General features: G+C 40.7%; 1 protein-coding gene across 2 annotated transcripts in view; it reads left to right on the top strand.

Annotated features, from left to right (window-relative positions):
* FRZB (frizzled related protein) overlaps nucleotides 1-14,803 on the top strand; it is a 41,031-nt gene that overhangs the window by 11,744 nt on the left and 14,484 nt on the right. The window contains exon 2 of one of the 2 annotated variants that reach the window (XM_060780123.2): nucleotides 11,469-11,516. The exons of the other annotated variant lie outside the window; for it this stretch is intronic. Coding sequence (XP_060636106.1) covers nucleotides 11,469-11,516 — 48 coding nt within the window. The remainder of the gene's footprint in view (nucleotides 1-11,468; nucleotides 11,517-14,803) is intronic. 2 annotated transcript variants of the gene reach the window in all.

The following is a 14,803-nucleotide window of genomic DNA, read 5'->3' on the forward strand; positions in this document are numbered from 1 at the left end:
GTTTACCAGCTGTTAGGATTTCTAGGAACTGAAGGCCAAAACATCTGGGGACCACTGACTTAGGGTGTACTTTCATGGAGCAGATTAATCTGGGGCATTTGTGCCCAGGAGCTGTCCCTGTTGAATCTGGGGCCATATGACCCAACGGTCCAAAGTAGAAGTACACTTTTAATTATACCGACATTAAATTGTTTTTTAACCTTTATAAAGTAATGTTTTAGCTGTCTCTTACTTACATTTTTTATAAGCTGTCTTGAATTCCATTTTCTGTGCCCCCCCCCCCCCAATGTATATAAATATGTATATAAATAAAGCTTTATTTCTATTGGAGGTGCTAAAATTAGTGTGTGCCTTATAACTGATGGTGTCTTAGAAATGAAGAAGTATGTTGGATTGAATCAATTAATAAATATCTGCTCATCTTTGAGCTGCTGGGAGTAGCTGTATTGTGTGATCTTGTCGCTTGCTATTCTCATCCGACTGTTAGGCATCCTTAGGAAGAATGATAAACTGGTAAGCAAAGTCTCCACTTAGGACATTGCTTGGAAGACAGGAATTGTTGGAAACTTCTGGTTTCATACTTGGTCATTTAAGGGCAGATCTTGGAGTATAGCTCCCAACAGTAGCTCTACTGGCTGGAAATTCTAGAAATTTAACTTTTCCAGGCTTTGAAGCATGGTTAGCTGTGTTGAGAATTAAGGTCCTTTGTGTTGAGAGTTAAGGTCCTATGAGAATTTCTTCTCTGGAGTCCCAATTTACCCCAGTGACATTGCAGGAGACAGGGTTTGCAAGTAATTTGCTGAATCCAAACAGCTAGCCAGTGCATGAGCTAGGAAAAGGAGCCAGAATTCCTTTGGTGCAAAGCCATCAGACCACATTTTTTAAAGCCACAAACAGCTAACTGACATAGATTCATAAAATAGAAGGTTATATTTTTAGTCAGCCAAAATTCAGTGTAAACAAATCCCTTATTTGTTGTTAAAGCTTTTGGCCAAAGGCCAGCCCTTAGAGTTTGGTTCTTTTGCATTTTGGTGCTGCACATTTGCTCCATTATATCTATTTGTGGTACTAGCATGATGAAGCATCTTCATCAGTGATGGTTTGTTTGTACAAGTGGTTTACTGTCCTATTTATCAGATTCCTGGTATTGAATCTGATTACCAAATACCAGAAAATCTAGACTCACCAGGTAATAGAAGATCTAATTACCAAATACAGAAAATCTCCCAAAAATGATACCTCATTAGGGACTCATATATACCAGGTAGTTTAGCCTGATGTAAGTATGCCTCAGAGTAGTATTTGTGCCAAAACAATATTTGTGCCAAATCTGGAGCCTTGTTCACATTGCCAGGGAGCACAGCAGCTCTGCTCGGGTGGCATGTATCTTAGCTGTTCCATGTCACTGCTGTTCCTAGTTGATCATGAAGCTCCCTATGGGCTACTGGACTTTCTGGAGGCCTCTGCTGATATCAAAATGGGATGCCTGCATGGTCAGTTTGAAGAAGGGGAACTATTCCTCATCTTTCTTACTCATCAAGTGGACATCATGTTGTGACATTAGGCGAGAAGCTGTGTGATGAAGAAGGGGAGATTGCTTGGTTCCATGGGTGCTTGTACTAGAAGTAGTGGCAGTGGCAGCTCAGCCACAAACCATTCCTGATACTGGTGCCCATATGGACAGTGATCAGGCTAAATTGGACCCGATCTAGCTGTCCAGGCTACTCTGGGGTATCTCATAATTTTGTCCAAAGCAGAGCAAAGCCAGTTTAAACAAATAGATAAATAAAGTAATAACTCTGGGTCATGAAGATAGTTAGCCTTCCATTCAAAGTGAATCTTGGGTTTTTGACTAGTGTAAACAAGTCCTATGTTTAGCTGCCTGACAGCATTTCTGCACATTGTGGGGAAGCTGTTTCTGTCTAGGTAGCCTTGCTTTTTCTTTTTAAAAGCACAGTATAAACTGTTGTTGTATTCAGAGAGGGAAACTAATTTTGTTGAATTGAACATCACTATTCATATCTTGATACTAAAAGTCACCACTCTATGAGCTCATGACTGAATCAGCACCTCTAGGCTTGTTGTTATTCACCAAAATAAGTGTGACCTAGTTTTCTGGGTTAGTTTAATGTGGAGCAACTTCATTATTACATTACGTTTTTTCTTGTTGCCTGAGCAGAAGCCAAACATTATTTCCTGCCAGGGGCAACACATTATCTAAGCCAGAAGGACAGGGGCCTTCACTCTTCTTCTCCTCCTCCACTGCCATTGTTGCATCTCAGCTTTCTCCTTGTCATTCCCTTCCCTGGTCTCAATGTGCTTCTCCACTCAGCTATGGTGGCATGGGTGTTCCCCAAGACTTCTCCCATTATGCCTCATCCAGAGGAGGAAAATCCCTAAGTGTGAAGCACTTGGACCTGATGACCTCTCCAAAGAGCCCACTCACCCATCTGTAGACTTAGTCTGGTGGGTAGTCTGAGCAAAGCATCAGGTCAGCTGGCTGCTCCAGAGAGCTATGTTGGCTGCTTTCCTACTGCAGCATTCACCACACAAAGAGAAAGGCTGGGCATGAACAGTTGGATAGAGTGGCCAGGTGGTCCTCCGACAGCATGTCTCCGTGGGCACAATCTGTCTCTTAAGCTAGAGGTTCATCCTGCTGCATGGGTGGGCTGGCCCTGCTATCTGGAGACAGTAGCAGGACTGTTTGTTTATGTAAACAACAGCCTTTTCTTTAAGAACCATGCAGTTGGCATTTCCTCTAACCCTCCTTCCTTACTTTTATTTTTAACATTGTCAAATACACTGAGAGCAACTGACATAAGGAAAACAATTAAATGAATGGGAAGCTGTGAAAGGAAAACGACTAGCTAAATTAATTTCCCTTTTATTCCTTTTATTCCACTAAATTGAAAGAAGAAGCCATTGTGGACAAGAGAGCATAATGAAATGGGGGTATGGAAAAGCTCTTCTGTTTCTTTGCAATTACTTGCACCCCTTACCCTCTCACAAAAGCCAGTGTTGTCCAGGATGCACCCATACAGTGTTGCTTCTAGCCTGGCAAGTTCTGAGAATAAGATTACTGTTAGTAGCTTCACATAAAGTAAGGGTATAATTCTTCAGTAACTTAGTTCTCAAAGGAACAAATTATTATGATTTTTTCCAGCTATGAGAAAACCTATGAAAACTAGCTTTAAACTGTTGGTATATTTACAATAGGGCTTTAGTATACAAAACAGTGCGTTCTGCATTGAAAACACCTTTTTTGGTCAGAAATTGATATTTCTGCACATAAAATACTGTTTTTGGTGCCAAAAAACCCTCAATGTGCGTAGAACCGCTGCGTAGAACCGCTGCAAATTTCTCATTAGTCCAGGATTTTCCATACTAGAGTTTCATGGCTCCTGGAAAACTGGGTCCTGGGCATTTTTGAATATTTTTTTCCATCCCTAATATGCACTATGTCAGTCCCACTATAGCAGGGGTCTTCACATTTCTTAAACAGAGGGCCAGCTCACAGTCCCTCAAACTGTTGGAGGGCCAGATTATAATTTGGAGGAAAAAAATGAATGAATTCCCATGCACACTGCACATATCTTATTTGTAGTACAAAAAACCCCACTTAAAACAATATAATAATTAAAATGAAGACTAATTTTAACAAGTATAAACTTATTAGTATTTCAATGGGGAGTGTGGACCTGCTTTTGGCTGATGAGATAGGATTGCTGTTGTTGTTGTTGTTGTTGTTGTTGTTGTTGTGTGTTTTCAAGTTGTTTCAGATTTAAATTGACCCTGAGTGAGGGCCAGGTAAATGACCTTGGAGGGCTGCATCTGGCCCGCCAGCCTTAGTTTGAGGACCCCTGCACTATAGCCAGTGGGATGTAGTTTCAGATAGTTATGTGCAGTATCCCTTGAAAGCATGCCCTTGGCTTACCAAAGCCATAGGATGAACTGGAAATTGGGAAGCACACCAAAGTTAGTGCTTGTAGACATGACTTTGGTCATGTCTACACAGCCAAAATCATGTGTACTCACTGCTCAGCTGGTGAATGGAGTCCATACAATGCATCAGTTGCTTGTCAGCACATGTCCTGCATGTAGCCGTTACACCTTGTCAGAAGAGCACAGGATTAACTCTGGAGCTTTCTGGAAGATGTGGAATGATTCCACAGTTTCAGAGGTGTGAGCAGCTGAATCAGGTTGTTACTTGTTGGTGACATTGTACTTCTGTTGATGCCATTTTGGCCGCCAAGCCATGATACATTGCCAACAAACTCTGGAAGAGAACTGCTTGCTGGTAGTGATGTGGCAGCAGCAACTCCAATATACCCTTGGACAAGACAGCTGTGGGGACAGCCAAGGCTCTGGAACCATTTCTACAAGATTTTTCCAGTACATGTAGATGGGCCTTCAGTGAAGTACAGAAAAGATCTCAAACAGAGGTTGTGTATGTGTGTGTACATGGACATCTTCAAGTTTTAAAAAAACTCATTAATTGCATGCTAGATAGCAGCCTTTCAGGAACAGCCGGATAGAGTGGCCAGGTGCTCTAAAACTTAGTGGGGAGTTGGGAGGCAATGCTAAATCAGTTTATTGTTACACAGATGTACCCCAGGTTCAGACCTTCCTTCTTTCCTTGACTCTTGTGTGAGGTGCTGTTGGCTGGGGCAATAGGGATTCTTCCTCTCTTCTTTCCTCCTTCACCCCAATCCACATTACTGCAGACAACAGCTGTCAGGTATGACCTGAACCATGGCTCAGAGGGTGGGAATGGTAGGGTACTCATTCATGGACTGGGAGAGATCCTGTGTGACCAATACCAGGTCCAGTCTGGAATACACCATGTCAAATTGGCCAAGGATTTTCAGATCAGTGTGGATCTATCTTTAGTCTCTGAAGCAGCAGAAAACAAGAAAAAATGTGACATCCTTTCAGATATTTGGACATAGCTGTGATGTTCCTTCACACACATTTGGGTAGCATACTAGGAGTATCCCCATCTATGCACATGGTGCAGTTTAGCTCTGGTGTGTTGAGGAAGAGCACTACTATTCTGATTAATTCCCTGGCATCTTCCTCTTGATGAATGGAGAGTAGAGCAAAGAGTTGAAGTGGTAGTAACGGCACAAGAAAAAGAAGTGTAGGAACAGAGAAGGAGGAACTGCCACTAGCAGATGGAGGCTGTTTGGCTGCAGGCAGGCATGTGAAGGGCATTTATTCTCCACTGCATTTTGACTATCTCTTTCCTCTCTTGCAGGGGACGCCAAGCAGTAAGAATAAGACTGTGGAGAAAATTTTATTTTGTTCTAAAACATTACTTTATAAAGGTTCTGTTTTTTTTTTTTTTTTTTTTTTTTTTTGGAGGCAAAGAGGCTGGGAAGAGATGAAGCAGCAGTGTCACTGGCAATGAACAGGGCAGCAAAGAATCTTTGGCTTATTTATTTAGGTGGCCCAGCAGGATGAGCAGGGAAGGACAGGACAAAGCAGCGCTGGGGCTGACAATGAGTGAGGAAGTAGAAAATCTTTTCTCTTACTGTTGTTTTGTTTTCGAAGCTGGATAGGCAGGAAAGATTAGAGTGAAGAAGCACAGACGATGAACAGTGATTAGGGAAATATTTTTAAAAGATAAAAACCATAAGAAAGCAATTTCAATTACAACTGAACTATGTCAGATTTGAGTGGCAGGGTTGGGGTTTTTTTTTTGTCTTCCAGAGGTTTTGGAGGAGGGCTTGAGGGGTTCTTATACCACCCATGGTCTATGCTGCCTTGTTGTTATTCTGTGCCTTACAGCCCTTTCTGACCCAAGGCACGATTTGTTCAGAAGAGGTTTGCCATTGCCATCTTCTGAAGCTGAGAGTGACCCAGTGGGTTTCATGACTAAGCAAGGATTTGAACTCTGGTCTTCAGAGTCATAGGGCACTTCCTGACAACACCAAAAATTGTGTTTTAAAAGTAGGTTTAAACATTCTGGAACCTGGCATTATGCCCACACACAGACCTGTTAATCCTGGAATATTGTTCCATACCATCCTCATAATCTTCTTTTGAAGCGGATCATGATGGAGGGCAGACAGGGCATATCTGTCAGAAGGTTTTTAAAATTCCTTCCATTATGGGCTGGACTATATATGTGCACATGTGAATATCTTCATATAAATATAAGCAGATTTGTATGTGTACATATGAAATCCAACGCATAACGGAGGTAATTTTTGGTTACAGAAACTTCCTTTGGATCTCTTTCTTCCCCCAATTGTTAATTCAACCTCTGTTAAAGACTGTAAAGTGTAAAAGAAGGAGTATCAGAGAGTTCAAATTGCTTTCCATTTGTAATTCCCTTGAACCACCTGTGTGTCCATATGAAAGCCTGATCAGCTGTTTCAGGCTTTTAAAAAACACACATGTCCTGAAGTAGCCTACACAAAGGTAGGGGAAGAAAGCACATGTTTTGCATGACTGCAGGGATATAAAGACATGCAAAGGTGCTAATTTTTCAGCTAGAATGGGACTGTAAGTGCACCTTTTAAACATGTTTTTTTAACCTCTTCACCCAATCCCTCCTGCATTTTGGCTAAAAGTAATTTAGCTACCCCCCCCCCCCTTTAACCCGGTTCCTTCTGGGTTTTACAGTATGTGTAGAATGTAGTTCAATGCTCAAACCACTACACTAGGTTGGCAAACAAAGTCCCTTCCTCTCTTTTGAAGGGAAAATAGATCCTCTTATTTTTCTTATGACTGAACTGGAGAGGAAGATAAAGAAAGCTTGTTTATTGATCAGTCAATCAATGTTGTAACCACGGGGGAAGAAATGAAATGAGTTGCTCTCCAAATAATATTTCTACTGCTTTAATGAAATTTTATTTCAGTCCCCAAATTTCTAGCACTGTATAGATATAGAATGAGAAACTGAAAATTTCCTAGAACTTGTAATATAAGCTGTATTTGCATTCCCTTGGTAACTTTGCTTGCCCCTTGTTTTTGGATGCTTAAATGTTAAATGGAAGTTTTATGAGATCTTTGGGCATAAAGTAGGATATAAATATTTCAATAAAATACAAACAGATAGATCATACTTTAATGCTACAAATTTGGGAACTGGAGAAAAATTCCACAGGAGAAGGGGGAGAGGATTCTTATTGGGTGGGAAATACCCTCACCCACACACACTAATACCTGTAGCTATACCCCTGCAGTAAATAATAAATTAGGATATGCATAAAGTTTGAAAAGTTAGCCTCTTCCATGGCGAAGTTTCAACCAAAGTGGTTGTCTGGACAGCAAAACAAAATGCTTCCCTTACTGACAGACTTTAAAAGACCAGTCCCTAAGTTGCCCGAGTTTGGGGACTACAGGACGGTAGCCAAGGCAGCTATGGCTGGTTCTGGTTAGGAACTGTCCCAACTATCTTTATAACTCCTAACTTTGGTACAAACCACTCTTTGTTTTTGTAGACAGACTTTGTCTCTCCCAACCATCATTTTTGGCAATAACCAGGGCAAATGTTTCACACATCTGGTGATTTCTCATATGTCTTTTGTCTCCTAATATGAGGTTGGAAGAAAAATACCCATCACAGTCGTAATAGAGATTTATGTGTTGATCTCCCAACACAGGAAATTAGCTTTTGATTAGTAATTAAGGGCAGAGAAAAACTTAGTAAATAATAAAACTATGCCTCAGTTGACCCAGGCTCCCATCTGTACAGATAGTGCTTGTTGCTGGATTCAGAAAATTGTGACCTAGACAATAGACTGCCGGAAGACATACTAAGAGCCATTACTGAAATAAAGAAAATGAGACGTTGAGAGTGCTGAGATTCATTCAACGTTAATGGTTAACTGATTGAAAAATTTTAGTGCTCATTTCGTGGGCTCCTTGCATACTTATTTTTTAAATTTTGATTTACAGTATTGTAATCCAGCTCCTGGTGGCGTAGCAGGTTAAACTGCTGAGCTGCTGAACTTGCTGATCAAAAGGTCGGCGGTTCGAATTTGGGGAGTGGGGTGAAGCTGTTAGCCTCAGCTTCTGCCACCCTAGCAGTTCGAAAACATGCAGATGTGAGTAGATCAATAGATACCACTTTGGCGGGAAGGTAATGCCGCTCCATGCAGTCATGCTGGCCACTTAACCTAGGAGGCGTCTACGGACAACACCTGCTCTTTGGCTTAGAAGTGGAGATAAGCACTACCCCCCAGAGTCGGACTCGACTGGACTTAATGTCAAGGGGAAACCTTTACCTTTTACTAATCCAGATTTTCAGTTAAGAGCAGTTTATATACAAAAAGAAAATATGCAAGTTTGCAAAGCAACCAACTCATCACTTACAGCATCCTATAATGATTTCTGGTAGTGACAGCAGAACAAATTGGGAAGAGTGTTTTTTTGGGGAGACTACAACTCCCAGAACCCTCTAGTCATTATGGTGAAGTTTGCTCCTCTTTCATAACTGAATTTACTTATTCATTTTTTGTCTTTGAACTGAGAATTCAAAATGGCCTATAAAAAGTGTGGTTGTTATGTATCTTCAAGTCAGTTTTGATTTATGATATCTTTCATGCAGTGTCTTCTTGGAAAGATTTCTTTTGAGGAGGTTTGCTATTTCCTTTCTCTGAGACTGAGAAAGTCTGACATGCTGAAGGTCACGCAGCAGGATGAGCACATATTTTAACCCCTGTCTCCCAGAGTCCTAGGGCCCATGAAACCAGAGGAAAACTAGAAGTTGTGAAGGCAGCTATGAAGGAATTATGAAGGAAGCCAAAATGATTAAATAGATACTGTCGTATTCTGGCCACATGATTCACTAGAAAATACTATAATGGTTGGAAAGGATTTTTTTTCCTGTGTCAAAAGCATTGCATCAAAAGCAATGCTTTTGGGTTGGAAAGATCATCTGTTTACAAGAAACCCAATGTTGCCCAGGGATGCCTGGCTGTATTTATTCAGTCCTTGAGGAGGCTCTTTCCATTTCTCCCATTGGAAAGGATGAATGCAGTAGAAAAAGAGGAAGATTGCATTCCTGATGGATAGGCTACATAAAGAAAGCTACATCCCTGAGTTTGCAAGACCTAAGCAAGATTGTTGAGGATAGGGTAAGTTGAAGGTCTCTTGTTCATAGAAGTTGCTATATGTCAACATCAACTTGAAGGCAGTCAACAACAACTCAAGTGCCTCACCAGCCTAAAAAGCCCCAGATATTCCATAGGATATAGCTATGCCTGTTAGGGTGGATTCATGCTGCTGTAATTATGTTGTATATTTATTATTTATTTATTTGAAAAAATTATATTCCGCCCTTCACACCCCACAGGAGACTCAGGTCGGAGCACAATATATATATGACAAACGTTCAATGCCAGGACATAAAACTATAAATATACACAAACTTTAAAATCACTTATATCCACATTAAAATCAGTTGCCTAAAACCATCTCAAGACACCATTCTATTAGTGCCTTATTGCACTGCTCCAATGGCTTGGTCCCACAGCCAGGTCTTCACCATCCTTGTATAGAAGGAGTCCAACCCCAGCAGTTAAACCATAATAAAATATTATCAATACAGAAATGAATGAAAATATTAAGGTTTTCTGCATGTCCACAAAAACACAATTTGCCTTTTTGGTAATGGGAATTTGGGCAGCCTGTGCAACAAGCCCAGTGAAAATGTATGCAGCACAAACACTCACCTGTGTGTGTCTTCCCTACACATTTGCCTCTTCCTTGGATGCCAGCCTCAGCCATGAATGATTTGTAGCATGGCAAGGTGACTTCTTTCTGCCTGCTCTGTGAATTTTTGCTAAGGTGTATAGTCATTGTCTGGATTATCTTGGCTTTACTAGGATAAGTGAGTGGTTCTGACAGATTGCACATGCCAAAACACCATAAAACAATGACTGTATTGTGAATGTAGAATATCTTTAGAGGGTGCACTTCCTGAGCAGAACAGAAATACTTCATAAGAAATGTGAAACTTGACATTGTATTTCTGTACTTTTGTATTGCTTCATGTCAAAGAATAATATTCACAGCATATTAATATTTTTTAGTTTGCAAATTAAATTGGTTTGGCAGCAGATAGATCAATCTTTACTTGATGACTTGATGGACAATTTTTATTGAGGGGTTACATTTTAACAAAGGAATAGCAAGGAATATATGTTAATTTTGGAGGCTAATTTGGTTCTGGCATGTAGGCAAGCTCTGAGAGTCCAGAAGACAATTTTCAGCCCATGAAACACTTTGAGATTGCACTAGCCTCTGAAACAAAATGGAAAGTGATTGGAAGAGAACTTTCAGATTTGCAAAACCCTTTCCTATGCGCATCTAGACAGCCTCTTTATTGTGGCAACTCCCTCAATAAAGATGGTGCTGTCCAGATGAAGTCCTGGACAATCCCGAATTACAAACCCTGGTTTGTAGCAAATTAATTAGATAGTGGATTTATTCTGCGCCTTCTATTTCCGGTGTCTGGAAAACTCTGGGAATACTTCCCCCCTTCCCCCAAAGCACCAAAACCCTTTTGAAAAGTAAAGAAAACTTACCCGGGCTCCAATGTGGAGAGCCTCCCAGGAACATCTACATTTTTAAAACGTGAATAATCCTGGGATAAAGGGTTGTATGGAACCACCCCTAGGTGGGTTTCAAGACAAAAGAAGAGGGATCACTGTCTCTTATTTTTAAGGAGAATCAATGCTCCAAGAGGTTTTCAAATAACATTTTCTGCCACATTTTGACACTTTTCAGTGAGTGGAAGAGTCCAGAAGAGCTACAGGGACCACAAAAATTGCCCTTGGAGGTCACATGATGACCACGCCAATGTAATAAATAATTACAAGGAAAATGTAAAAGATGGCCTTTCTCCAGCAGCCCAATAGGTGTGAAGGAAGAGGGAAAATAAAGAAGACAATGTGAGAGATGCAAGTTTAGTGCCAGTTCATGCCCTCCTCACCCTCAGGATATGGCTCCTGACAATTTATCTACAAAGGGAGCCAGCCTGAAAAAATAAAGACCAATGGGTGCTATTAATGCAGAGCTTGGAAAAGTGACTTTTTACGCTGTAACTCCCACAACCCTCCAACTAGCATAGATAGTAGCCACTGTGGCTAATAGATTCTAGAAAGTATATTAGCCACTTTGCATTTCAATCAAGAGATAAAATCAAGATGATAATGATGATTGCTCAATGGATTAATTTTTTGAAGTTCTAGCTTTTCTAAGATAATCAAATTGGGGGGGGGGGGGTAGGAATGCAGAATTGGTTCTGCATTTAACACTGTGTCCATTGTGTTCTCAAAGATGTTGTCTATAAAATAGCCATGTCCCCACATCACTCTTTCCCATCATTAATATGGTCTTGTTTATTCTCTAATATTTAATGTATTAAAATTAAGCATTTGAATGTGGCTGTGTTACATAATCCATTATTAAAAATACTAACGCTTCTTTACATATTTAACAATTCATGCCAGATTTCCCTATGGATTCTAATAATGGCAACTGTAGAGGCACCAGCGCTGGTGAGTACATGTTTATCTGCTAAACTCCTTCTCCTTTTCCTCCTTCGCCTCTTCCTCCTCCTCTTCCATCCTCTCTTTTTTCTCCTCTTCTTCTGATGAGACCAGATCTTAATAAGGCAAAAAGTATTTTTATGCTGGTATGATGCTTTTTGTGCACGAGAAGAGTATTGTGTAAGGAACAAGAGATGTATAGAAATATAAGCAAGCAGCACTGTGAGTAAGGCAGGCCCTACAATTAGTTTATGGGCGCTGACTGATTTTGAGTGTCACAGCATAGTCGAATTCTGCTGATTAAGTAATTTACTATTATGATGTTTCTGCTACGAGGGAGTATTTGTGTATTATTTTTAACCTCAGGTTCAAAATAATATATTGGCCTTAGGTACTATGGACTTTAGTTCTTGTGTGGGGGAGTGATTCATGTGATGATAGATGTTTCTGCTCCACTTTTCATGGCAAATTGTCTTGAGCTGGAGAACAGCTAAACGTTCAGCATATTAAAGGGAAACGGCACATTCGCTTCATCTAGGCCTTGGCAAATCTACTTTTGGACTGCAGCTCCCACCATCCCTTACCCAGCAAACTCAATGCTGGTTGAAGAGTGGTAGAAGTTGTCTTTAAAAGGAGAACTTTAAAAGCTCAATGAACACCTCATTTTAAAAAAAGGAGAGGGGGTCATTTCTGGGTAGGATTTTACCCCCAAACTATGATATCCAAAATTGATGACCACATTTGCAAATATGGGAATTAAGCTCCCATGGTTTTATTTTTTATGAAGATGGCACACATCATAGAGGTATCTCTCTTCCCTCCCCACTAAAAGAAAGAGCTTCAAGGTTTTCAAATGACAGGTTTAGGATTTGGGTGTTACTGTTTCAAAACCAAGTTAAAAGTTTTTAAATAGTGAAATATCTTGGCATTTGAGGAAATGGCCAATACAGTCCCATCTTTCTTCCCACACCATCACTTCTGCCTTTACCATCCTTTTAAGGACTTCATCCCACGTGATAAGTAAAGCATTGGGGATCATTGTTTTCCCTTTAAGCTTCACAATGCTTCATTTGAAAATTAAACCAATGATTTTCCTACCCCTATCACATGTTTTCCCTCGTCCTGCTTTCATTTCAAATTATCCAGTTGCCTTCCCATCATATATCTCTGTGAGCGCATCTCTCCCTATGAACCAGCATAAAATCTAAGATCTACCAAGGAGGCCCTCCTCCTTCTCCCGCCACTGTCTCAAGCACGGTTGGTGGGAATGAGGGAGAGGGCTTTCTCGGTGGTGGCCTCTCACCTCTGGAACACTCTCCCTAGGGAACTAAGAGAGGGCCCATCACTCTCCTCTTTTCAGAAGGACTTGAAGACCTTGCGTGTGATGAAGTTCCATGTGTCACATTCCACACAGCAGCAACAGTTATAGGGTTTTCTTAGGTAATTAATTGTCAGAGGTAGATTTGCCAGTTCCTTCCTCTGAAATAATAGCCTGCAGAACCTGGTATTCTGTGGCAGTTTCCAATCCTAGCACTAAGCAAAGCTGACTCTTAGCTTCCAAGATCAGGTGGCATCTATTGCATTTCAAGCATTCTGATGCTTTTATCACTAAAAGGTTAAATGTCCTCTTAATCCCCTTCTCCAAAGGATTAGATTTCAGAAAATAAACTAAACTAAAATCAAAACAACAGGGGCAGAGTGCAACTTCTTCAGTCAAAACATTATCTACAGTGCTTAAATAAGAGGTGTGTTGGTTTCATTCAGGCTTACAGAAGCTAGCTAAATAAACTGTCCTATCTGGCGCCTTTCATTCTATAGCCTGAACTAAAGGGAGCTGAGCAACCTAATAATTGCTTTCAAAATAAGATGAGTTTTTAATGTTCAGATTGCCTCTTCAAGAGGAAGCTTCAAGGGGATTTTAAAATATTTTAGAAACTTTAACACCTGTCCGCCCCTAATCAATGCTGTTCAACATTATGCTATGACAACAACAACCGTTTATTTATATTCCGCCCTATCTCCCAGAAGGGACTCAGAGCAGATTACAGAATATATAAACACAAACACAGACAAACATTCAATGCCTTAATACAATTAACAGAAATTCACAGAGATTCCCAGACAAACACAAAGGCAAAGGCTTCCCCTTTCATCTCCAGCTTCTGGAGGTGGTGCTCAACTTCTGGCTCTGGGGGAGGAGTTCATCTCCATTTCCAAGCCAAGGAGCCTGCATTGTCCTGTCGTGTGACCGGCATGACTGCTTGGAGCGCCTGTTTGCCTTCCCACCAAGGTGGGATCAATACCTACTCACATTTGCATGTTTTCGAACTGCTAGGTTGGCAGAAGCTTGCCTACAAGCGGGAGCTCACCCCATTCCGCGGATTCAAACTGCCAACCTTTAGGTCAGCAAGTTCAACAGCTCAATTGTTTTTTTGGCAATCACCTGTATATGATAGATTGTATGAGAAGCACTTTCCATATTTTAAAGCAGAAATGTCCTCCAAATGCTATGTACAATTCCCATCATCTCTCACAATTAGCTGTTGAGAGTTGGTCCAACATTTGGGAGTCCACTTGTTTTCAATGTCTGGTCCAAAATGTGTTTCATAAACTTTCGATGACGTTGTTGTCTTTAAAACGCCTTGTATAACTGTTCAGAAAACCATTATTGCGATGCTATCTTAAAGAACTGAGTGATAGATAATGTCTGTTTGCAATACCTTTTCGAGTCAAGTTTTATCCCTGGCTAGGACATTTGGCAAAATCAGATGTATAAATATTACTCTTCTTTCGCTGGCTGGAAATGAAACTTTTGTCCATTTCATGCTTTGTTTAGCTTTCAAACTTGCTTGGAAGATCTTCCAACAACAACTTGGAACTTAAACAGCATATTATTTAGGGATGCCTCCTAGGAGGTTCCTAAGCCAGATAGTCAAATATCTAGATCTATATTTGTTGTACTTTTTTAAAAAGCAAGGGCAGATCATTTGGTGCTACTAGCACTGGAAATGTCTGAGAAGACACTCTTAGAAGAAATTGTTTATGACATAAAAATATGAATTGGGTTTTTAAAGAAACAACTTGAGAAACTGCAAGTCACTTCTGGTGTGAGAGAAATGGCCATCTGCAAAGACATTGCCTAGGAGACACCCGGAGGTTTTGATGTTTTACCATCCTTGTGGGAGGCTTCTCTCATGTCCCTGCATGGGGAGCTGGAGCTGACAGAAGGAGCTCATCTGCCCTCTCTCCGGATTTGAACCTCTGACCTGTCAGTCTTCAGTTCTCCCGGCACAAGG

The sequence above is a fragment of the Anolis sagrei genome, chromosome 1 (genome assembly GCF_037176765.1).
Source record: "Anolis sagrei isolate rAnoSag1 chromosome 1, rAnoSag1.mat, whole genome shotgun sequence".
Taxonomy (NCBI): Eukaryota; Metazoa; Chordata; class Lepidosauria; order Squamata; family Dactyloidae; genus Anolis; species Anolis sagrei.